The sequence below is a fragment of the Mchenga conophoros genome, linkage group LG4, assembly GCF_057382185.1.
Source record: "Mchenga conophoros isolate Kocher_MC1m ecotype Shallow Benthic linkage group LG4, M_conophoros_male_GT1.1, whole genome shotgun sequence".
NCBI lineage: Eukaryota > Metazoa > Chordata > Actinopteri > Cichliformes > Cichlidae > Mchenga > Mchenga conophoros.
In genome coordinates, this window is record NC_140529.1 from 14990755 (window position 1) to 15017637 (window position 26883).

Here is a 26883-nt window from a genome sequence, read left to right on the forward strand (position 1 = left end):
AGGTCAGAGAGAGACGATGGCAGCGGTATTGTTAACGGTTGAGGCACAGCCTCCCCCAAATTCGGTTAGATCGCTTCTAACCTACCCTTTTGCCAGAAGGACAATGGCAGAAAAACTGCAAGTTAAAGAGTTGGGACCTGACAAGCCCGAAATTCAACTAACCCAGGCAACGAAGGAGAAGTCAAAAGCATACAACAGGACTTTTTGTCGAGGTGGTGGCGCACCGACTTCCAAGTGCATCGGCAACCCGTTGGAACTTCAACAGTCGTGCTGTGAATACAGTGTATGAACATAAAGACGATCTGGTGAGGTGTTTTCAGACCATCCGTAACAGTGAAGGATTTGATGCCCCTACAAAGAGAGATGCCGGTGGTTTCGTGAGAATGCTGGAAGACGAAGCTTTCTGTTTTTTCCTGGCCTTGTTTCACAAGATAATGCCACATGTAGACATGCTGTGTAACCACCTACAGAAGAGAAACATCGATTCTGTCACCATCGCAGGGATCACCCAGACATTCATCAGCCGCATGCAGGCTATCAGGTAGGCATAAAAGCATAAATATGTAACCTAGAATAAATGTTAATTATCTATGCATAGATTCTATCAAATTCTCTGCATATATTCTGTGTTCTGTGACTTAAATGTTTAATGGAATTCAGATAATTTTGATTTATATCAGCCTTTGAAGTAATTTTATGAAAAATATTTGATTAAGTATATTTGATGAAGTATATTCCCAGTAATGATTTGATGTAGCCTATACCATAGGCTATTTCCTGAAATTATGGCCAGGGCCTTTATTTACTTGCACTGGTTTTCCCCCAGCCATTAAACCAGGTCCGGTTATTAATTAAATCCGGTAATTCCCGGTAATTAGAACACAACCTTTGTTTGGTTTGTGTTTGGTTAATATATCCCTATTCAGTTTTCAGAAGCCATTAATGAAACTTATGTATTGGATCAGGGAGGCACTTCCTAATCTGGTTGTGGATGAGGAGTACAGGGGACCTGTTCAAGACCCACCCACAAAGAGACGGAGAACATTGGGGGAAGACAGGCAACACCATTTGGCACTGGAGGTAAGCACTAGCTGCTTGGTCTGATTTAAATCGGATCATCAGATAAAATCTAATGACGATGCTGTCAGATGTCATTTGATATAGTGGTCATGACTGTTTTGTTTTGTTATGGACAGATTTTTTTTTTCAGAATAATGATTAACATGAGACATGTGCCAAAGTCTTACCACTGAATCTAACTCTTACCAATTATATATTATTGGATAGGTGTGCGACACCATTATGAGCCATGCCAAGGAGAGGTTTTCTTTCACCAAGCACCTTGTCAGCGCCACTCTGTTGCAAGGAGACTTGTTCCAACAACACAGCAAAAATTTTCCAGATGCAGCACTACAAACCACAGTGGAAGCCTATCCCTCATTGGACAAAGCCAGACTTAAAACAGAACTGTCCCTGATCTACGACAACGAGGAGTTTCAGAGTTGTAGTGGTGCGCTGGCGCTCTATCAGGTTCTGATGGAAAACAACCTTCAAGACACATTCACCGAAACTGTAAGTCTTCTTAACATCCTCATCACCACACCAATGACAACATCAGAATCGGAGAGGTGTTTCTCTACTTTAAAGAGGATAAAAACTTTCCTGAGAAACAATATGGCTCAGGATCGGCTCAACGCTCTGGCTATGCTGTCCATAGAGAAAAAACTCACACAAGAACTTCCTGATTTCAACACCAGGGTCATCGAGAAATTTGCCACTCAGAAAGACAGACGAGCAAAGTTCTTGTACAAATAAGAACCCTTAACCATATTTACTCTCTTTCTCCATCCCTCTCTCTTTCTCTCTTTAGCCCACCCCCCCAATCAGTTTACAGTTGTTGTTTTCAATAGTTATTTTTCATTCATTCAAAAAAAAAAAAAAAAATCTGTTCATGTTCATTTTTACAAATCTATACAAATGGCCAGAATATGGTTGTTCATTTTTACAAATCTATACAAATGGCCAGAATATGGTTGTTCATTTTAAATTTAAATTAAAATTGTGTTGTTTGATGTACTCATTAAATGGGTCATTTTAGTCGATATCATAAAAATTGCCCCCCCTGAGATTTTTTTCAGGAGCCGCCACTGGATGGAAGGCAGGATGACATGCAATGTCACAAAGGAAAGAAGGATGGAAGGACGAATCACATGCATTGTCACAAAGGAAAGAAGGATGGAAGGAAGGATCACATGCATTGTCACAAAGGAAAGAAGGATGGAAGGAAGGATCACAAGCATAGTCACAAAGGAAAGAAGGATGGAAGGAAGGATCACAGGCATTGTCACAAAGGAAAGAACGATGGAAGGCAGGATGACATGCAATGTCACAAAGGAAAGAAGGATGGAAGGAAGAATCACATGCATTGTCACAAAGGAAAGAAGGATGGAAGGAAGGATCACATGCATTGTCACAAAGGAAAGAAGGATGGAAGGAAGGATCACAAGCATTGTCACAAAGGAAAGAAGGATGGAAGGAAGGAAGGATCACAAGCATTGTCACAAAGGAAAGAAGGATGGAAGGAAGGATCACAAGCATTGTCACAAAGGAAAGAAGGATGGAAGGAAGGATCACATGCATTGTCACAAAGGAAAGAACGATGGAAGGCAGGATGACATGCAATGTCACAAAGGAAAGAAGGATGGAAGGAAGAATCACATGCATTGTCACAAAGGAAAGAAGGATGGAAGGAAGGATCACATGCATTGTCACAAAGGAAAGAACGATGGAAGGCAGGATGACATGCAATGTCACAAAGGAAAGAAGGATGGAAGGAAGGATCACAAGCATAGTCACAAAGGAAAGAAGGATGGAAGGAAGGATCACATGCATTGTCACAAAGGAAAGAACGATGGAAGGCAGGATGACATGCAATGTCACAAAGGAAAGAAGGATGGAAGGAAGAATCACATGCATTGTCACAAAGGAAAGAAGGATGGAAGGAAGGATCACATGCATTGTCACAAAGGAAAGAAGGATGGAAGGAAGGATCACAAGCATTGTCACAAAGGAAAGAAGGATGGAAGGAAGGAAGGATCACAAGCATTGTCACAAAGGAAAGAAGGATGGAAGGAAGGATCACAAGCATTGTCACAAAGGAAAGAAGAATGGAAGGAAGGATCACATGCATTGTCACAAAGGAAAGAACGATGGAAGGCAGGATGACATGCAATGTCACAAAGGAAAGAAGGATGGAAGGAAGAATCACATGCATTGTCACAAAGGAAAGAAGGATGGAAGGAAGGATCACATGCATTGTCACAAAGGAAAGAACGATGGAAGGCAGGATGACATGCAATGTCACAAAGGAAAGAAGGATGGAAGGAAGAATCACATGCATTGTCACAAAGGAAAGAAGGATGGAAGGAAGGATCACAAGCATTGCTACAAAGGAAAGAAGGATGGAAGGAAGGATCACAAGCATTGTCACAAAGGAAAGAAGGATGGAAGGAAGGATCACATGCATTGTCACAAAGGAAAGAACGATGGATGGAAGGATCACATGCATTGTCACAAAGGAAAAAAGGATGGAAGGAAGGAAGGATCACAAGCATTGTCACAAAGGAAAGAAGGATGGAAGGAAGGATCACATGCATTGTCACAAAGGAAAGAACGATGGAAGGCAGGATGACATGCAATGTCACAAAGGAAAGAAGGATGGAAGGAAGAATCACATGCATTGTCACAAAGGAAAGAACGATGGATGGAAGGATCACATGCATTGTCACAAAGGAAAGAAGGATGGAAGGAAGGAAGGATCACAAGCATTGTCACAAAGGAAAGAAGGATGGAAGGAAGGATCACAAGCATTGTCACAAAGGAAAGAAGGATGGAAGGAAGGATCACATGCATTGTCACAAAGGAAAGAACGATGGAAGGAAGGATCACAAGCATTGTCACAAAGGAAAGAAGGATGGAAGGAAGGATCACATGCATTGTCACAAAGGAAAGAACGATGGAAGGCAGGATGACATGCAATGTCACAAAGGAAAGAAGGATGGAAGGAAGAATCACATGCATTGTCACAAAGGAAAGAAGGATGGAAGGAAGGATCACATGCATTGTCACAAAGGAAAGAACGATGGAAGGCAGGATGACATGCAATGTCACAAAGGAAAGAAGGATGGAAGGAAGAATCACATGCATTGTCACAAAGGAAAGAAGGATGGAAGGAAGGATCACATGCATTGTCACAAAGGAAAGAAGGATGGAAGGAAGGATCACAAGCATTGTCACAAAGGAAAGAAGGATGGAAGGAAGGATCACAAGCATTGTCACAAAGGAAAGAAGGATGGAAGGAAGGATCACATGCATTGTCACAAAGGAAAGAACGATGGAAGGCAGGATGACATGCAATGTCACAAAGGAAAGAAGGATGGAAGGACGAATCACATGCATTGTCACAAAGGAAAGAAGGATGGAAGGAAGGATCACATGCATTGTCACAAAGGAAAGAAGGATGGAAGGAAGGATCACAAGCATAGTCACAAAGGAAAGAAGGATGGAAGGAAGGATCACATGCATTGTCACAAAGGAAAGAACGATGGAAGGCAGGATGACATGCAATGTCACAAAGGAAAGAAGGATGGAAGGAAGAATCACATGCATTGTCACAAAGGAAAGAAGGATGGAAGGAAGGATCACAAGCATTGTCACAAAGGAAAGAAGGATGGAAGGAAGGATCACAAGCATTGTCACAAAGGAAAGAAGGATGGAAGGAAGGATCACATGCATTGTCACAAAGGAAAGAAGGATGGAAGGAAGGATCACAAGCTTTGTCACAAAGGAAAGAAGGATGGAAGGAAGGATCACATGCATTGTCACAAAGGAAAGAAGGATGGAAGGATGGATCACAAGCTTTGTCACAAAGGAAAGAAGGATGGAAGGAAGGATCACAAGCTTTGTCACAAAGGAAAGAAGGATGGAAGGAAGGATCACAAGCATTGTCACAAAGGAAAGAAGGATGGAAGGAAGAATCACATGCATTGTCACAAAGGAAAGAAGGATGGAAGGAAGGATCACATGCATTGTCACAAAGGAAAGAAGGATGGAAGGAAGGATCACATGTATTGTCACAAAGGAAAGAATTATGGAAGGAAGGATCACAAGCATTGTCACAAAGGAAAGAAGGATGGAAGGAAGGATCACAAGCATTGTCACAAAGGAAAGAAGGATGGAAGGAAGGATCACAAGCTTTGTCACAAAGGAAAGAAGGATGGAAGGAAGGAAAGATCACAAGCTTTGTCACAAGTGCAATACTTTAATTTTCTGCTGCTCATTCCTGTGCAATATCCCATCTGCCCTCCCGTCATATTTCTTTTCAAGATTTTCTTATTTAATCACTAATGTACATATATTTATATTTATAGATACATATATATTCAGTCATCTTTTCTCTTTTACCATGTCTCTCTAATATTTTGCTCCTTACTATTTTTCTATTTTCTTTATTGTTTTATTTTATTTTAATATATTTTCTCCTACTGTGCATGCTGCTGAGTGACTGCTGCTCGTCAAACACATTTAATTGCAATGTTGACCCTGTGCTAACTTGCATATGACAAATAAATCTGAAAACTGAAACTAAACTAAGGAAAGAAGGATGGAAGGAAAGATCACAAGCTTTGTCACAAAGGAAAGAAGGATGGAAGGAAGGATCACAAGCTTTGTCACAAAGGAAAGAAGGATGGGAGGAAAGATCACAAGCTTTGTCACAAAGGAAAGAAGGATGGATGGAAGGATCACATGCATTGTCACAAAGGAAAGAAGGATGGAAGGAAGGAAGGATCACAAGCATTGTCAAAAAGGAAAGAAGGATGGAAGGAAGAATCACATGCATTGTCACAAAGGAAAGAAGGATGGAAGGAAGGATCACATGCATTGTCACAAAGGAAAGAAGGATGGAAGGAAGGATCACAAGCATTGTCACAAAGGAAAGAAGGATGGAAGGAAGGATCACAAGCATTGTCACAAAGGAAAGAAGGATGGAAGGAAGGATCACATGCATTGTCACAAAGGAAAGAACGATGGAAGGCAGGATGACATGCAATGTCACAAAGGAAAGAAGGATGGAAGGAAGAATCACATGCATTGTCACAAAGGAAAGAAGGATGGAAGGAAGGATCACATGCATTGTCACAAAGGAAAGAAGGATGGAAGGAAGGATCACAAGCATAGTCACAAAGGAAAGAAGGATGGAAGGAAGGATCACATGCATTGTCACAAAGGAAAGAAGGATGGAAGGCAGGATGACATTCAATGTCACAAAGGAAAGAAGGATGGAAGGAAGAATCACATGCATTGTCACAAAGGAAAGAAGGATGGAAGGAAGGATCACATGCATTGTCACAAAGGAAAGAAGGATGGAAGGAAGGATCACAAGCATTGTCACAAAGTAAAGAAGGATGGAAGGAAGGATCACATGCATTGTCACAAAGGAAAGAAGGATGGAAGGAAGGATCACAAGCTTTGTCACAAAGGAAAGAAGGATGGAAGGAAGGATCACATGCATTGTCACAAAGGAAAGAAGGATGGAAGGAAGGATCACAAGCATTGTCACAAAGGAAAGAACGATGGAAGGAAGGATCACAAGCTTTGTCACAAAGGAAAGAAGGATGGAAGGAAGGAAAGATCACAAGCTTTGTCACAAGTGCAATACTTTAATTTTCTGCTGCTCATTCCTGTGCAATATCCCATCTGCCCTCCCGTCATATTTCTTTTCAAGATTTTCTTATTTAATCACTAATGTACATATATTTATATTTATAGATACATATATATTCAGTCATCTTTTCTCTTTTACCATGTCTCTCTAATATTTTGCTCCTTACTATTTTTCTATTTTCTTTATTGTTTTATTTTATTTTATTATATTTTCTCCTACTGTGCATGCTGCTGAGTGACTGCTGCTCGTCAAACACATTTAATTGCAATGTTGACCCTGTGCTAACTTGCATATGACAAATAAATCTGAAAACTGAAACTAAATTAAGGAAAGAAGGATGGAAGGAAAGATCACTAGCTTTGTCACATAGGAAAGAAGGATGGAAGGAAGGATCACAAGCTTTGTCACAAAGGAAAGAAGGATGGGAGGAAAGATCACAAGCTTTGTCACAAAGGAAAGAAGGATGGATGGAAGGATCACATGCATTGTCACAAAGGAAAGAAGGATGGAAGGAAGGAAGGATCACAAGCATTGTCACAAAGGAAAGAAGGATGGAAGGAAGAATCACATGCATTGTCACAAAGGAAAGAAGGATGGAAGGAAGGATCACATGCATTGTCACAAAGGAAAGAACGATGGAAGGCAGGATGACATGCAATGTCACAAAGGAAAGAAGGATGGAAGGAAGAATCACATGCATTGTCACAAAGGAAAGAAGGATGGAAGGAAGGATCACATGCATTGTCACAAAGGAAAGAACGATGGAAGGCAGGATGACATGCAATTTCACAAAGGAAAGAAGGATGGAAGGAAGAATCACATGCATTGTCACAAAGGAAAGAAGGATGGAAGGAAGGATCACAAGCATTGTCACAAAGGAAAGAAGGATGGAAGGAAGGATCACAAGCATTGTCACAAAGGAAAGAAGGATGGAAGGAAGGATCACATGCATTGTCACAAAGGAAAGAACGATGGAAGGCAGGATGACATGCAATGTCACAAAGGAAAGAAGGATGGAAGGAAGAATCACATGCATTGTCACAAAGGAAAGAAGGATGGAAGGAAGGATCACATGCATTGTCACAAAGGAAAGAAGGATGGAAGGAAGGATCACAAGCATTGTCACAAAGGAAAGAAGGATGGAAGGAAGGATCACATGCATTGTCACAAAGGAAAGAACGATGGAAGGCAGGATGACATGCAATGTCACAAAGGAAAGAAGGATGGAAGGAAGAATCACATGCATTGTCACAAAGGAAAGAAGGATGGAAGGAAGGATCACATGCATTGTCACAAAGGAAAGAACGATGGAAGGCAGGATGACATGCAATGTCAAAAAGGAAAGAAGGATGGAAGGAAGAATCACATGCATTGTCACAAAGGAAAGAAGGATGGAAGGAAGGATCACATGCATTGTCACAAAGGAAAGAAGGATGGAAGGATGGATCACAAGCTTTGTCACAAAGGAAAGAAGGATGGAAGGAAGGATCACAAGCTTTGTCACAAAGGAAAGAAGGATGGAAGGAAGGATCACATGCAATGTCACAAAGGAAAGAAGGATGGAAGGAAGGAAGGAAGGATCACAAGCTTTGTCACAAAGGAAAGAAGGATGGAAGGAAGGAAGGATCACAAGCTTTGTCACAAAGGAAAGAAGGATGGAAGGAAGGAAAGATCACAAGCTTTGTCACAAGTGCAATACTTTAATTTTCTGCTGCTCATTCCTGTGCAATATCCCATCTGCCCTCCCGTCATATTTCTTTTCAAGATTTTCTTATTTAATCACTAATGTACATATATTTATATTTATAGATACATATATATTCAGTGATCTTTTCTCTTTTACCATGTCTCTCTAATATTTTGCTCCTTGCTATTTTTCTATTTTCTTTATTATCTTATTTTATTTTAATATATTTTCTCCTACTGTGCATGCTGCTGAGTGACTGCTGCTCGTCAAACACATTTAATTGCAATGTTGACCCTGTGCTAACTTGCATATGACAAATAAATCTGAAAACTAAAACTAAACTAAGGAAAGAAGGATGGAAGGAAGGATCACAAGCTTTGTCACAAAGGAAAGAAGGATGGAAGGAAGGATCACATGCATTGTCACAAAGGAAAGAAGGGTGGAAGGAAGGATCACATGCATTGTCACAAAGGAAAGAAGGATGGAAGGAAGGATCACATGCATTGTCACAAAGGAAAGAAGGATGGAAGGAAGGATCACATGCATTGTTACAAAGGAAAGAAGGATGGAAGGAAGGATCACAAGCATTGTCACAAAGGAAAGAAGGATGGAAGGAAGGATTACATGCATTGTCACAAAGGAAAGAAGGATGGAAGGATGGATCACAAGCTTTGTCACAAAGGAAAGAAGGATGGAAGGAAGGATCACAAGCTTTGTCACAAATGAAAGAAGGATGGAAGGAAGGATCACAAGCTTTGTCACAAAGGAAAGAAGGATGGAAGGAAGGATCACAAGCATTGTCACAAAGGAAAGAAGGATGGAAGGAAGAATCACATGCATTGTCACAAAGGAAAGAAGGATGGAAGGAAGGATCACATGCATTGTCACAAAGGAAAGAAGGATGGAAGGAAGGATCACATGCATTGTCACAAAGGAAAGAAGCATGGAAGGAAGGATCACAAGCATTGTCACAAAGGAAAGAAGGATGGAAGGAAGGATCACAAGCATTGTCACAAAGGAAAGAACGATGGAAGGAAGGATCACAAGCTTTGTCACAAAGGAAAGAAGGATGGAAGGAAGGAAAGATCACAAGCTTTGTCACAAGTGCAATACTTTAATTTTCTGCTGCTCATTCCTGTGCAATATCCCATCTGCCCTCCCGTCATATTTCTTTTCAAGATTTTCTTATTTAATCACTAATGTACATATATTTATATTTATAGATACATATATATTCAGTCATCTTTTCTCTTTTACCATGTCTCTCTAATATTTTGCTCCTTACTATTTTTCTATTTTCTTTATTGTTTTATTTTATTTTAATATATTTTCTCCTACTGTGCATGCTGCTGAGTGACTGCTGCTCGTCAAACACATTTAATTGCAATGTTGACACTGTGCTAACTTGCATATGACAAATAAATCTGAAAACTGAAACTAAACTAAGGAAAGAAGGATGGAAGGAAAGATCACAAGCTTTGTCACAAAGGAAAGAAGGATGGAGGGAAGGATCACAAGCTTTGTCACAAAGGAAAGAAGGATGGGAGGAAAGATCACAAGCTTTGTCACAAAGGAAAGAAGGATGGATGGAAGGATCACATGCATTGTCACAAAGGAAAGAAGGATGGAAGGAAGGAAGGATCACAAGCATTGTCACAAAGGAAAGAAGGATGGAAGGATGGATCACAAGCTTTGTCACAAAGGAAAGAAGGATGGAAGGAAGGATCACAAGCTTTGTCACAAATGAAAGAAGGATGGAAGGAAGGATCACAAGCTTTGTCACAAAGGAAAGAAGGATGGAAGGAAGGATCACAAGCATTGTCACAAAGAAAAGAAGGATGGAAGGAAGAATCACATGCATTGTCACAAAGGAAAGAAGGATGGAAGGAAGGATCACATGCATTGTCACAAAGGAAAGAAGGATGGAAGGAAGGATCACATGCATTGTCACAAAGGAAAGAAGCATGGAAGGAAGGATCACAAGCATTGTCACAAAGGAAAGAAGGATGGAAGGAAGGATCACAAGCATTGTCACAAAGGAAAGAAGGATGGAAGGAAGGATCACAAGCTTTGTCACAAAGGAAAGAAGGATGGAAGGAAGGAAAGATCACAAGCTTTGTCACAAGTGCAATACTTTAATTTTCTGCTGCTCATTCCTGTGCAATATCCCATCTGCCCTCCCGTCATATTTCTTTTCAAGATTTTCTTATTTAATCACTAATGTACATATATTTATATTTATAGATACATATATATTCAGTCATCTTTTCTCTTTTACCATGTCTCTCTAATATTTTGCTCCTTACTATTTTTCTATTTTCTTTATTGTTTTATTTTATTTTAATATATTTTCTCCTACTGTGCATGCTGCTGAGTGACTGCTGCTCGTCAAACACATTTAATTGCAATGTTGACACTGTGCTAACTTGCATATGACAAATAAATCTGAAAACTGAAACTAAACTAAGGAAAGAAGGATGGAAGGAAAGATCACAAGCTTTGTCACAAAGGAAAGAAGGATGGAGGGAAGGATCACAAGCTTTGTCACAAAGGAAAGAAGGATGGGAGGAAAGATCACAAGCTTTGTCACAAAGGAAAGAAGGATGGATGGAAGGATCACATGCATTGTCACAAAGGAAAGAAGGATGGAAGGAAGGAAGGATCACAAGCATTGTCACAAAGGAAAGAAGGATGGAAGGAAGAATCACATGCATTGTCACAAAGGAAAGAAGGATGGAAGGAAGGATCACATGCATTGTCACAAAGGAAAGAACGATGGAAGGCAGGATGACATGCAATGTCACAAAGGAAAGAAGGATGGAAGGAAGAATCACATGCATTGTCACAAAGGAAAGAAGGATGGAAGGAAGGATCACATGCATTGTCACAAAGGAAAGAACGATGGAAGGCAGGATGACATGCAATGTCACAAAGGAAAGAAGGATGGAAGGAAGAATCACATGCATTGTCACAAAGGAAAGAAGGATGGAAGGAAGGATCACAAGCATTGTCACAAAGGAAAGAAGGATGGAAGGAAGGATCACAAGCATTGTCACAAAGGAAAGAAGGATGGAAGGAAGGATCACATGCATTGTCACAAAGGAAAGAAGGATGGAAGGCAGGATGACATGCAATGTCACAAAGGAAAGAAGGATGGAAGGAAGAATCACATGCATTGTCACAAAGGAAAGAAGGATGGAAGGAAGGATCACAAGCATTGTCACAAAGGAAAGAAGGATGGAAGGAAGGATCACGAGCATTGTCACAAAGGAAAGAAGGATGGAAGGAAGGATCACATGCATTGTCACAAAGGAAAGAACGATGGAAGGCAGGATGACATGCAATGTCACAAAGGAAAGAAGGATGGAAGGAAGAATCACATGCATTGTCACAAAGGAAAGAAGGATGGAAGGAAGGATCACAAGCATTGTCACAAAGGAAAGAAGGATGGAAGGAAGGATCACGAGCATTGTCACAAAGGAAAGAAGGATGGAAGGAAGAATCACATGCATTGTCACAAAGGAAAGAAGGATGGAAGGAAGGATCACAAGCATTGTCACAAAGGAAAGAAGAATGGAAGGAAGGATCACATGCATTGTCACAAAGGAAAGAACGATGGAAGGCAGGATCACATGCAATGTCACAAAGGAAAGAAGGATGGAAGGAAGAATCACATGCATTGTCACAAAGGAAAGAAGGATGGAAGGAAGGATCACATGCATTGTCACAAAGGAAAGAAGGATGGAAGGATGGATCACAAGCTTTGTCACAAAGGAAAGAAGGATGGAAGGAAGGATCACAAGCTTTGTCACAAAGGAAAGAAGGATGGAAGGAAGGATCACATGCAATGTCACAAAGGAAAGAAGGATGGAAGGAAGGAAGGAAGGATCACAAGCTTTGTCACAAAGGAAAGAAGGATGGAAGGAAGGAAGGATCACAAGCTTTGTCACAAAGGAAAGAAGGATGGAAGGAAGGAAAGATCACAAGCTTTGTCACAAGTGCAATACTTTAATTTTCTGCTGCTCATTCCTGTGCAATATCCCATCTGCCCTCCCGTCATATTTCTTTTCAAGATTTTCTTATTTAATCACTAATGTACATATATTTATATTTATAGATACATATATATTCAGTCATCTTTTCTCTTTTACCATGTCTCTCTAATATTTTGCTCCTTGCTATTTTTCTATTTTCTTTATTATTTTATTTTTTTTTAATATATTTTCTCCTACTGTGCATGCTGCTGAGTGACTGCTGCTCGTCAAACACATTTATGTGCTAACTTGCATATGACAAATAAATCTGAAAACTAAAACCAAGAGCACCTGGCTGCAGCCACTGTCCACTGTGGAGCTCCACAGTAACCGGAAACACGTGACCTCCACAGTAACCGGAAACACGTGACCTCCACACTAGCCGTAAACACGTAACTTCGGTTAAATCGACTTTGACAGCGAAAACTAAATTGCGTTTTTGTTACTATAAAATGGTTTTAAGTGGGGGGGGGTTTTAACACTCTGGGTTTGTTCAAAAGAAATTCACCATCCCCTAAATTGTTCGTGGCCAAAAGTGACACTTGCTGTTTCGCTGATTTATTATTATTTTTACAGTACATCGTGTTGTGCGTTCTGATTGCTGTAGACCTTTGTCAATCAATCTAGTCCAGTGTCTCCTGTACAGGAGCGGTCCCTAATAGGCCCACGGACCGGTCCCGGTCCCGGTCCGTGAGTCCTTTGGTACCGTTCCGCGAGGGTTGATCCTCCGGTGTGAAATGTATGGTTGTAGTTGTGTGTCTTATTTTGAAAGAACTATTTACGCGTTACCATAGCGACCAGAGAGCGTTAAGAAGCAGAGAGGAGGATGTCACTGTCATTGTTGTTGGCGCACAGCTCAAGTCACGTTTATTATTATATTTACAAAATACCACAGTTTCTTTTTTTTATTCTTTTGTTGTATTTATCCGCGACACCTTAAAGGTAGTTCCCTGAAAATATTGTCTGACATTAAAGTGGTCTGTGGTGCAAAAAAGGTTGGGGACTCCCGCTGTACAGTACAGAATGCGTTTAGCTTGTCGAATTTACATAAATCTTCGATCGCTAGCAGTGTAACTCTGAAGTGCTGTACTGTACGTTTGGAAGTTTTCTCCCAAACAAACACAACAATGCCGACGAAACGTTTTGCACCCTCAAATGCACCTTTAGGTTTCATTCCATAATACTGGACTTGTGTTTCTACAAAGGTTTGAACTCTAAGAGTGTTTAAACAAAGAGAAAAGTGTGAAAATGTTCATTCCTGTCTGAGAAAAGTGTATAAAGCATGTAGTGAGGGGTTTTACAGTCTTAACATCTGTAATAATTGTAAAAAATAAAGTTGGCTATGGATTTCACCTACCGCGGGTTATTTTTTGAACGTAACACCAGCGATAAACGAGGCACCGCTGTATTATTAATAGTAGTGTCTGGGACATCTAATTGATTAACATCAACATTGATTATTATGCACTATTATTTTTGTTCAAGGAGAGCCAAAAATATACAACTCTCTCTCAGCTTGTTTGTTGCCAAAAATGGCCACTTTTTGTGTATGTTCACAAAATGCTATAAAATGTATATTTCTTAAAACATTTATCTACTTTTACCGACGTGACTCTTTAAAATAGCACCAGTCCTTTTCATCAAAATCAAAATTGTATCTAAATGTTTTACTCTTTATAGCCAGTTAGGTTATATATTACCATTAACTTTTCTGGTAAAACGGTGATAAAGTCCTAATGTTTTCATGAAACTTCCTTTTTTTCCCCATCTGAGCATCGGGGAAAAGGCCGTCTTGCAATTGTTGAGGTCACTAGTGTGTGCCCCATTTCTTCCAGGATCACTCTCTTTATAGGTTTTAGTGGACTCCTAGTACTGCGAAGTGGTTTCATGGTACAAAGGGATTGTATTCCAAGATCTGGGAGACTGTAGAAATGAGCAGTGATGCCCTTCCTACCATCTTTCCAGAAAAATAAGTGATCTGTAAGCTGTTAGGCTGACTTACAGCAGCAGCACTTTCTGCACCTGCATAAACTCCAGGACACATTTACTAACGGTGTTTGTTGCTGTATGTGCAGCTTTGAATTTTTTAATAATATATATTTTGTTAATATTTTGGCTATGGTGTCTTGTTATGAAATGTAAAAGAGTAAAAGTGTTTTTAGCAGGTGCTTCAAAGCTAAGTTTGACTGGGAAACTCAAAGCTCAATTGGCTGTATCAACAGAAATTCACTGCAGCCTATGTAATATTTCATGCGTCATAATTTATTCTACTCTATCTTGCAAATACATATTTGTGTGGCAATGTCATGCACAACACACATAACTATTAGATCCTTAAGATCAAACCCGTGTCATTGTTTTGGTCCACTGCAGTGCAGTAGTCAAAAAAAAGAATAAGTGAAGTGTCCACAGATAGCCAGGATAGAGCCCAGAGTGTTAATGTTTAAAATGTATAAAAATATTATTGATTACAATTCTTTACTGTTAATATCAACAATAAGCTTTTTATTTTGAAATTACAAGTTTAAAAAAATGCTGTTACATTTACATTTAATGCTGTTTCACTGTAATCATTTATTATAAGTATGGACACAGAATCAAGTGAACAACATTTTGAAATAAGTTTAATTGGAATTTTGTACTATGCAAAAACAAAACAACAACAACAACAACAACATATTAAACAAACACAGCCAGTGCCTTCATTTGTCCATTACATGTCAAACATAGCACTGACCCTTAGCCCCTGATCATCAGCACATGCTTTCAAAAAGAGCTCCATGTCCTTTGCAAACTGAAAAACAAAGAGGAACAAGTCCCTTGCTCCAGTGTCTTCTTCCTCTGACATGTCTCTTAAGACCCTCTGCTGGTCCCCTTGATTTAAGGACAGATATTTGGGCATTGTTACATGTGCCTTATTTTGGACAGCCCACTGCACAGCAGGACGCAGATCTTCAACAACTGCTGGCTCCTGTGTCAGGCAAATGGGGATGAAAACATAGTTATTTCTCTGTTGCAGAACAGTTTTTTAACAGTTATTCAAATGTCACTAACCATGTAATTACACTACTGTTTAAAGTGAATACTGACCTGACTGACTTCCTGGAACTTGCGCTTTTTCAGTCTGAAAATGGGCACGTGTTGTCCTTCAAGCACAGCTTTGGCTTCCTCTCTCCAGTGTGCAAATAGCTTGCCAGAGCTACGAAGAGTAAGGCCACAGTGAGGGCATGTCATTTTCATGGACTTTCCATCAGCTGCAGTTTTATTGAACACAGAGGGTAGAGCTTATGAATGTTCTAACAAAGACTCAGAAAATGGTTCAGATACCGAAGACAAAACCTTGGGGGGGGGGGGGGGAGACGGGTCTCCTCGAAGAGTTCAGCGGGGAGCAGTCCTGATAATGGTGGCTGACTTGGCATTGAAGAATGCTGACAAGACAATAAATGCCTTGCCATATCCCCACGCCGTATGATTGTAATCTTACAGACAGGGCAGTGAAAGTGTCCTGTTGTCCTACAAGGCTGCCTGCACCGGCATATCATTTTATCTGTAAGAGAAAAAAACAAACAAACAAACAGATGTAATTTAAATGTAGTTGTATAGAATGCAATCAATTTGTCTAACAATCAGATTGTACATGTTAACAAAAACATCCAAGCCAACCTCAATAATGAAAGCAAAATGGTATGGATCACAAAAGTTATGTCAAGAAAAGTGGTGAAAAGTAAATAAAAATATATTTTATAAAAACACTATTTTTGTTGCAGATGAATGCACTGAACTGTACAATATCAACAGCAACTTTTAAGTCAACAAAGATACTGCAGAAGTGCTTAAAAAAGTGCATATTTATAACTATAAAGTATATTTAATACAAACATACCTTTTAAAGGCAAAGCATTTTTTATATGCACACTTAGATGCTCCTCAATCTTTGCCCTGACAGTAGGGCTGAAAGTGGGGCACAGAGGGCAGTGAAAGAGTCCTCTGCAACACGTGTTGCATTCCTGCAATTCTGGCTTTAAGCCTGAATTCCAGATTGATGTGTGCATCTAAAACACAGAGAGAAACAGATAAACACCATATACACATTTAAGTTAAGGTTTTAGCAGAAATAACAATTTACACTTGGCATGTAATAGATTTGGGAAGAAAATTCTTGAAAAAAAAACCCCAAATATTTTAAAAGACACTTTAATCTGTGAGATATGTTTCTATTGACATATAACAGTCAATTGAACAGAGGCTAACTAAAATCTGGGCAATAAAAAAGCTGTACAGAAAAGAATGACGAATAGAAGTATTGATAAATATATAAATCTGTTTGTGATGAAATTTGCAGTGTTGACGCTAACCAAAGGTGTCACAAGTACACACGTTCCTTACTACAGTTTAGATACCTCTGTTTAGAAAGCACTGGCTCGACTTTTTAGTCAAGTCGAAGTAAGAAGTACAGTGTCTAAAATATAATTTATGTACAAAATTTTGAAGTAATCTTGCGTCCAAAGCACGCGTGCTGATTTACAAATGTACGGATTACAAAGTACAGATACGCGTGCTAAAATGTGAGAAGTAGAAGTATAAAGAAGTATACAGTAGGCACAAAAAAGTACAGCAGTAAAGTAAAGATACCAGAAAATTCTACTTAAGTACAGTATTGAAGTATTCGTTATTTTGCATCTCTGACGCCAACAATAAATCATACTCTAATGCAAAATGTGGTTTTTGCTTCTTCTCGCCCACAGAAGCCGTTAATCCAGCTCTCTTACTAAAACCAGGCCCAGGAAAAAGCATATCTGTGTGTTTCTCTGCCATGGAGCACGATGAAAAAACATTAAAATAAGGAGGAATGTTGTTGTAACGCAAAAAAAAGTGGCAACATGATCATTGTAAGAAAACTAGACGATTCCTAGAATTATGAAATCACTAACGGCAAATTTATATAAGAAAGACTTAACTAACCTTTGCGATCAACTTGCAAGACTTCCACGGTATCCATGCGTGTTTACGGCGACTGTGGAGGTCACGTGCTTCCGGCTACTGTGGAGGTCACGTGCTTCCGGCTACTGTGGAGCTCCACAGTGGCTGCAGCCAGACCCTTCTCACTAAAACTAAACAAAGGAAAGAAGGATGGAAGGAAGGATCACATGCATTGTCACCAAGGAAAGAAGGATGGAAGGAAGGATCACAAGCATTGTCACAAAGGAAAGAAGGATGGAAGGAAGGATCACAAACTTTGTCACAAAGGAAAGAAGGATGGAAGGAAGGATCACAAGCTTTGTCACAAAGGAAAGAAGGATGGAAGGAAGGATCACATGCATTGTCACAAAGGAAAGAAGGATGGAAGGAAGGATGACATGCATTGTCACAAAGGAAAGAAGGATGGAAGGAAGGATCACAAGCATTGTCACAAAGGAAAGAAGGATGGAAGGAAGGATCACATGCATTGTCACAAAGGAAAGAAGGATGGAAGGAAGGATCACATGCATTGTCACAAAGGAAAGAAGGATGGAAGGAAGGATCACAAGCTTTGTCACAAAGGAAAGAAGGATGGAAGGAAGGAAAGATCACAAGCTTTGTCACAAGTGCAATACTTTAATTTTCTGCTGCTCATTCCTGTGCAATATCCCATCTGCCCTCCCGTCATATTTCTTTTCAAGATTTTCTTATTTAATCACTAATGTACATATATTTATATTTATAGATACATATATATTCAGTCATCTTTTCTCTTTTACCATGTCTCTCTAATATTTTGCTCCTTACTATTTTTCTATTTTCTTTATTGTTTTATTTTATTTTAATATATTTTCTCCTACTGTGCATGCTGCTGAGTGACTGCTGCTCGTCAAACACATTTAATTGCAATGTTGACCCTGTGCTAACTTGCATATGACAAATAAATCTGAAAACTGAAACTAAATTAAGGAAAGAAGGATGGAAGGAAAGATCACAAGCTTTGTCACAAAGGAAAGAAGGATGGAAGGAAGGATCACAAGCTTTGTCACAAAGGAAAGAAGGATGGGAGGAAAGATCACAAGCTTTGTCACAAAGGAAAGAAGGATGGAAGGAAGGATCACAAGCTTTGTCACAAAGGAAAGAAGGAAGGAAGGAAGGAAGGATCACAAGCATTGTCACAAAGGAAAGAAGGATGGAAGGAAGGAAGGATCACAAGCATTGTCACAAAGGAAAGAAGGATGGAAGGAAGGAAGGATCACAAGCATTGTCACAAAGGAAAGAAGGATGGAAGGAAGGATCACAAGCATTGTCACAAAGGAAAGAAGGATGGAAGGAAGGATCACATGCATTGTCACAAAGGAAAGAACGATGGAAGGCAGGATGACATGCAATGTCACAAAGGAAAGAAGGATGGAAGGAAGAATCACATGCGTTGTCACAAAGGAAAGAAGGATGGAAGGAAGGATCACATGCATTGTCACAAAGGAAAGAACGATGGAAGGCAGGATGACATGCAATGTCACAAAGGAAAGAAGGATGGAAGGAAGGAAAGATCACAAGCTTTGTCACAAGTGCAATACTTTAATTTTCTGCTGCTCATTCCTGTGCAATATCCCATCTGCCCTCCCGTCATATTTCTTTTCAAGATTTTCTTATTTAATCACTAATGTACATATATTTATATTTATAGATACATATATATTCAGTCATCTTTTCTCTTTTACCATGTCTCTCTAATATTTTGCTCCTTACTATTTTTCTATTTTCTTTATTGTTTTATTTTATTTTAATATATTTTCTCCTACTGTGCATGCTGCTGAGTGACTGCTGCTCGTCAAACACATTTAATTGCAATGTTGACCCTGTGCTAACTTGCATATGACAAATAAATCTGAAAACTGAAACTAAACTAAGGAAAGAAGGATGGAAGGAAAGATCACAAGCTTTGTCACAAAGGAAAGAAGGATGGAAGGAAGGATCACAAGCTTTGTCACAAAGGAAAGAAGGATGGGAGGAAAGATCACAAGCTTTGTCACAAAGGAAAGAAGGATGGATGGAAGGATCACATGCATTGTCACAAAGGAAAGAAGGAAGGAAGGAAGGAAGGATCACAAGCATTGTCACAAAGGAAAGAAGGATGGAAGGAAGAATCACATGCATTGTCACAAAGGAAAGAAGGATGGAAGGAAGGATCACATGCATTGTCACAAAGGAAAGAACGATGGAAGGAAGGATCACATGCATTGTCACAAAGTAAAGAAGGATGGAAGGAAGGATCACATGCATTGTCACAAAGGAAAGAACGATGGAAGGCAGGATGACATGCAATGTCACAAAGGAAAGAAGGATGGAAGGAAGAATCACATGCGTTGTCACAAAGGAAAGAACGATGGAAGGAAGGATCACATGCATTGTCACAAAGGAAAGAAGGATGGAAGGAAGGATCACATGCATTGTCACAAAGGAAAGAACGATGGAAGGCAGGATGACATGCAATGTCACAAAGGAAAGAAGGATGGAAGGAAGAATCACATGCATTGTCACAAAGGAAAGAAGGATGGAAGGAAGGATCACAAGCATTGTCACAAAGGAAAGAACGATGGAAGGCAGGATGACATGCAATGTCACAAAGGAAAGAAGGATGGAAGGAAGAATCACATGCATTGTCACAAAGGAAAGAAGGATGGAAGGAAGAATCACAAGCATTGTCACAAAGGAAAGAAGGATGGAAGGAAGGATCACAAGCATTGTCACAAAGGAAAGAAGGATGGAAGGAAGGATCACATGCATTGTCACAAAGGAAAGAACGATGGAAGGCAGGATGACATGCAATGTCACAAAGGAAAGAAGGATGGAAGGAAGGATCACATGCATTGTCACAAAGGAAAGAAGGATGGAAGGAAGGATCACAAGCTTTGTCACAAAGGAAAGAAGGATGGAAGGAAGGAAAGATCACAAGCTTTGTCACAAGTGCAATACTTTAATTTTCTGCTGCTCATTCCTGTGCAATATCCCATCTGCCCTCCCGTCATATTTCTTTTCAAGATTTTCTTATTTAATCACTAATGTACATATATTTATATTTATAGATACATATATATTCAGTCATCTTTTCTCTTTTACCATGTCTCTCTAATATTTTGCTCCTTACTATTTTTCTATTTTCTTTATTGTTTTATTTTATTTTAATATATTTTCTCCTACTGTGCATGCTGCTGAGTGACTGCTGCTCGTCAAACACATTTAATTGCAATGTTGACCCTGTGCTAACTTGCATATGACAAATAAATCTGAAAACTGAAACTAAATTAAGGAAAGAAGGATGGAAGGAAAGATCACAAGCTTTGTCACAAAGGAAAGAAGGATGGAAGGAAGGATCACAAGCTTTGTCACAAAGGAAAGAAGGATGGGAGGAAAGATCACAAGCTTTGTCACAAAGGAAAGAAGGATGGAAGGAAGGATCACAAGCTTTGTCACAAAGGAAAGAAGGATGGGAGGAAGGATCACATGCATTGTCACAAAGGAAAGAAGGATGGAAGGAAGGAAGGATCACAAGCATTGTCACAAAGGAAAGAAGGATGGAAGGAAGGATCACAAGCATTGTCACAAAGGAAAGAAGGATGGAAGGAAGGATCACATGCATTGTCACAAAGGAAAGAACGATGGAAGGCAGGATGACATGCAATGTCACAAAGGAAAGAAGGATGGAAGGAAGAATCACATGCGTTGTCACAAAGGAAAGAAGGATGGAAGGAAGGATCACATGCATTGTCACAAAGGAAAGAACGATGGAAGGCAGGATGACATGCAATGTCACAAAGGAAAGAAGGATGGAAGGACGAATCACATGCATTGTCACAAAGGAAAGAAGGATGGAAGGAAGGATCACAAGCATTGTCACAAAGGAAAGAAGGATGGAAGGAAGGATCACAAGCATTGTCACAAAGGAAAGAAGGATGGAAGGAAGGATCACATGCATTGTCACAAAGGAAAGAACGATGGAAGGCAGGATGACATGCATTGTCACAAAGGAAAGAAGGATGGAAGGAAGGAAAGATCACAAGCTTTGTCACAAGTGCAATACTTTAATTTTCTGCTGCTCATTCCTGTGCAATATCCCATCTGCCCTCCCGTCATATTTCTTTTCAAGATTTTCTTATTTAATCACTAATGTACATATATTTATATTTATAGATACATATATATTCAGTCATCTTTTCTCTTTTACCATGTCTCTCTAATATTTTGCTCCTTACTATTTTTCTATTTTCTTTATTGTTTTATTTTATTTTAATATATTTTCTCCTACTGTGCATGCTGCTGAGTGACTGCTGCTCGTCAAACACATTTAATTGCAATGTTGACCCTGTGCTAACTTGCATATGACAAATAAATCTGAAAACTGAAACTAAACTAAGGAAAGAAGGATGGAAGGAAAGATCACAAGCTTTGTCACAAAGGAAAGAAGGATGGAAGGAAGAATCACATGCATTGTCACAAAGGAAAGAAGGATGGAAGGAAGGATCACATGCATTGTCACAAAGGAAAGAACGATGGAAGGAAGGATCACATGCATTGTCACAAAGTAAAGAAGGATGGAAGGAAGGATCACATGCATTGTCACAAAGGAAAGAACGATGGAAGGCAGGATGACATGCAATGTCACAAAGGAAAGAAGGATGGAAGGAAGAATCACATGCGTTGTCACAAAGGAAAGAACGATGGAAGGAAGGATCACATGCATTGTCACAAAGGAAAGAAGGATGGAAGGAAGGATCACATGCATTGTCACAAAGGAAAGAACGATGGAAGGCAGGATGACATGCAATGTCACAAAGGAAAGAAGGATGGAAGGAAGAATCACATGCATTGTCACAAAGGAAAGAAGGATGGAAGGAAGGATCACAAGCATTGTCACAAAGGAAAGAACGATGGAAGGCAGGATGACATGCAATGTCACAAAGGAAAGAAGGATGGAAGGAAGAATCACATGCATTGTCACAAAGGAAAGAAGGATGGAAGGAAGAATCACAAGCATTGTCACAAAGGAAAGAAGGATGGAAGGAAGGATCACAAGCATTGTCACAAAGGAAAGAAGGATGGAAGGAAGGATCACATGCATTGTCACAAAGGAAAGAACGATGGAAGGCAGGATGACATGCAATGTCACAAAGGAAAGAAGGATGGAAGGAAGGATCACATGCATTGTCACAAAGGAAAGAAGGATGGAAGGAAGGATCACAAGCTTTGTCACAAAGGAAAGAAGGATGGAAGGAAGGAAAGATCACAAGCTTTGTCACAAGTGCAATACTTTAATTTTCTGCTGCTCATTCCTGTGCAATATCCCATCTGCCCTCCCGTCATATTTCTTTTCAAGATTTTCTTATTTAATCACTAATGTACATATATTTATATTTATAGATACATATATATTCAGTCATCTTTTCTCTTTTACCATGTCTCTCTAATATTTTGCTCCTTACTATTTTTCTATTTTCTTTATTGTTTTATTTTATTTTAATATATTTTCTCCTACTGTGCATGCTGCTGAGTGACTGCTGCTCGTCAAACACATTTAATTGCAATGTTGACCCTGTGCTAACTTGCATATGACAAATAAATCTGAAAACTGAAACTAAATTAAGGAAAGAAGGATGGAAGGAAAGATCACAAGCTTTGTCACAAAGGAAAGAAGGATGGAAGGAAGGATCACAAGCTTTGTCACAAAGGAAAGAAGGATGGGAGGAAGGATCACAAGCTTTGTCACAAAGGAAAGAAGGATGGAAGGAAGGATCACAAGCTTTGTCACAAAGGAAAGAAGGATGGGAGGAAGGATCACATGCATTGTCACAAAGGAAAGAAGGATGGAAGGAAGGAAGGATCACAAGCATTGTCACAAAGGAAAGAAGGATGGAAGGAAGGATCACAAGCATTGTCACAAAGGAAAGAAGGATGGAAGGAAGGATCACATGCATTGTCACAAAGGAAAGAACGATGGAAGGCAGGATGACATGCAATGTCACAAAGGAAAGAAGGATGGAAGGAAGAATCACATGCGTTGTCACAAAGGAAAGAAGGATGGAAGGAAGGATCACATGCATTGTCACAAAGGAAAGAACGATGGAAGGCAGGATGACATGCAATGTCACAAAGGAAAGAAGGATGGAAGGACGAATCACATGCATTGTCACAAAGGAAAGAAGGATGGAAGGAAGGATCACAAGCATTGTCACAAAGGAAAGAAGGATGGAAGGAAGGATCACAAGCATTGTCACAAAGGAAAGAAGGATGGAAGGAAGGATCACATGCATTGTCACAAAGGAAAGAACGATGGAAGGCAGGATGACATGCATTGTCACAAAGGAAAGAAGGATGGAAGGAAGGAAAGATCACAAGCTTTGTCACAAGTGCAATACTTTAATTTTCTGCTGCTCATTCCTGTGCAATATCCCATCTGCCCTCCCGTCATATTTCTTTTCAAGATTTTCTTATTTAATCACTAATGTACATATATTTATATTTATAGATACATATATATTCAGTCATCTTTTCTCTTTTACCATGTCTCTCTAATATTTTGCTCCTTACTATTTTTCTATTTTCTTTATTGTTTTATTTTATTTTAATATATTTTCTCCTACTGTGCATGCTGCTGAGTGACTGCTGCTCGTCAAACACATTTAATTGCAATGTTGACCCTGTGCTAACTTGCATATGACAAATAAATCTGAAAACTGAAACTAAACTAAGGAAAGAAGGATGGAAGGAAAGATCACAAGCTTTGTCACAAAGGAAAGAAGGATGGAAGGAAGGATCACAAGCTTTGTCACAAAGGAAAGAAGGATGGGAGGAAAGATCACAAGCTTTGTCACAAAGGAAAGAAGGATGGATGGAAGGATCACATGCATTGTCACAAAGGAAAGAAGGAAGGAAGGAAGGAAGGATCACAAGCATTGTCACAAAGGAAAGAAGGATGGAAGGAAGAATCACATGCATTGTCACAAAGGAAAGAAGGATGGAAGGAAGGATCACATGCATTGTCACAAAGGAAAGAACGATGGAAGGAAGGATCACATGCATTGTCACAAAGTAAAGAAGGATGGAAGGAAGGATCACATGCATTGTCACAAAGGAAAGAACGATGGAAGGCAGGATGACATGCAATGTCACAAAGGAAAGAAGGATGGAAGGAAGAATCACATGCATTGTCACAAAGGAAAGAACGATGGAAGGAAGGATCACATGCATTGTCACAAAGGAAAGAAGGATGGAAGGAAGGATCACATGCATTGTCACAAAGGAAAGAACGATGGAAGGCAGGATGACATGCAATGTCACAAAGGAAAGAAGGATGGAAGGAAGGATCACAAGCATTGTCACAAAGGAAAGAAGGATGGAAGGAAGGATCACAAGCATTGTCACAAAGGAAAGAAGGATGGAAGGCAGGATGACATGCAATGTCACAAAGGAAAGAAGGATGGAAGGAAGGATCACATGCATTGTCACAAAGGAAAGAACGATGGAAGGCAGGATGACATGCAATGTCACAAAGGAAAGAAGGATGGAAGGAAGAATCACATGCATTGTCACAAAGGAAAGAAGGATGGAAGGAAGGATCACATGCATTGTCACAAAGGAAAGAAGGATGGAAGGAAGGATCACAAGCATTGTCACAAAGGAAAGAAGGATGGAAGGAAGGATCACAGGCATTGTCACAAAGGAAAGAAGGATGGAAGGAAGGATCACATGCATTGTCACAAAGGAAAGAACGATGGAAGGCAGGATGACATGCAATGTCACAAAGGAAAGAAGGATGGAAGGAAGAATCACATGCGTTGTCACAAAGGAAAGAAGGATGGAAGGAAGGATCACATGCATTGTCACAAAGGAAAGAACGATGGAAGGCAGGATGACATGCAATGTCACAAAGGAAAGAAGGATGGAAGGAAGAATCACATGCATTGTCACAAAGGAAAGAAGGATGGAAGGAAGGATCACAAGCATTGTCACAAAGGAAAGAAGGATGGAAGGAAGGATCACAAGCATTGTCACAAAGGAAAGAAGGCTGGAAGGAAGGATCACATGCATTGTCACAAAGGAAAGAACGATGGAAGGCAGGATGACATGCAGTGTCACAAAGGAAAGAAGGATGGAAGGAAGAATCACATGCATTGTCACAAAGGAAAGAAGGATGGAAGGAAGGATCACATGCATTGTCACAAAGGAAAGAAGGATGGAAGGAAGGATCACAAGCATTGTCACAAAGGAAAGAAGGATGGAAGGAAGGATCACATGCATTGTCACAAAGGAAAGAACGATGGAAGGCAGGATGACATGCATTGTCACAAAGGAAAGAAGGATGGAAGGATGGATCACAAGCTTTGTCACAAAGGAAAGAAGGATGGAAGGAAGGAAAGATCACAAGCTTTGTCACAAGTGCAATACTTTAATTTTCTGCTGCTCATTCCTATGCAATATCCCATCTGCCCTCCCGTCATATTTCTTTTCAAGATTTTCTTATTTAATCACTAATGTACATATATTTATATTTATAGATACATATATATTCAGTCATCTTTTCTCTTTTACCATGTCTCTCTAATATTTTGCTCCTTACTATTTTTCTATTTTCTTTATTGTTTTATTTTATTTTAATATATTTTCTCCTACTGTGTATGCTGCTGAGTGACTGCTGCTCGTCAAACACATTTAATTGCAATGTTGACCCTGTGCTAACTTGCATATGACAAATAAATCTGAAAACTGAAACTAAACTAAGGAAAGAAGGATGGAAGGAAAGATCACAAGCTTTGTCACAAAGGAAAGAAGGATGGAAGGAAGGATCACAAGCTTTGTCACAAAGGAAAGAAGGATGGGAGGAAAGATCACAAGCTTTGTCACAAAGGAAAGAAGGATGGATGGAAGGATCACATGCATTGTCACAAAGGAAAGAAGGAAGGAAGGAAGGAAGGATCACAAGCATTGTCACAAAGGAAAGAAGGATGGAAGGAAGAATCACATGCATTGTCACAAAGGAGAGAAGGATGGAAGGAAGGATCACATGCATTGTCACAAAGGAAAGAACGATGGAAGGAAGGATCACATGCATTGTCACAAAGGAAAGAAGGATGGAAGGAAGGATCACATGCATTGTCACAAAGGAAAGAACGATGGAAGGCAGGATGACATGCAATGTCACAAAGGAAAGAAGGATGGAAGGAAGAATCACATGCATTGTCACAAAGGAAAGAACGATGGAAGGAAGGATCACATGCATTGTCACAAAGGAAAGAAGAATGGAAGGAAGGATCACATGCATTGTCACAAAGGAAAGAACGATGGAAGGCAGGATGACATGCAATGTCACAAAGGAAAGAAGGATGGAAGGAAGAATCACATGCATTGTCACAAAGGAAAGAAGGATGGAAGGAAGGATCACATGCATTGTCACAAAGGAAAGAAGGATGGAAGGAAGGATC

At 39.7% G+C, this 26883-nt stretch overlaps 1 protein-coding gene across 1 annotated transcript; it reads left to right on the forward strand.

Annotated features, from left to right (window-relative positions):
• The first annotated feature begins 383 nt into the window (after positions 1-383).
• LOC146575751 (uncharacterized) lies at positions 384-1926 on the forward strand. The gene is made up of 3 exons (XM_085272499.1): positions 384-541; positions 966-1080; positions 1288-1926. Exons 1-3 carry the CDS (start codon positions 384-386, stop codon positions 1813-1815), a joined length of 801 nt encoding a protein of 266 aa, XP_085128625.1. The 3' UTR covers positions 1816-1926.
• The last annotated feature ends 24957 nt before the right edge of the window (positions 1927-26883 follow it).

What these genes read in the sequence shown, in the direction of transcription:
- LOC146575751 (XM_085272499.1), top strand. Translation starts at nt 384, where the DNA reads ATGCTGGAAGACGAAGCTTTCTGTTTTTTCCTGGCCTTGTTTCACAAG. An exon ending in AGCCGCATGCAGGCTATCAG is followed by an intron (nt 542 to 965) that starts GTAGGCATAAAA and finishes GTATTGGATCAG; the next exon opens with GGAGGCACTTCCTAATCTGG. An exon ending in AACACCATTTGGCACTGGAG is followed by an intron (nt 1,081 to 1,287) that starts GTAAGCACTAGC and finishes ATTATTGGATAG; the next exon opens with GTGTGCGACACCATTATGAG.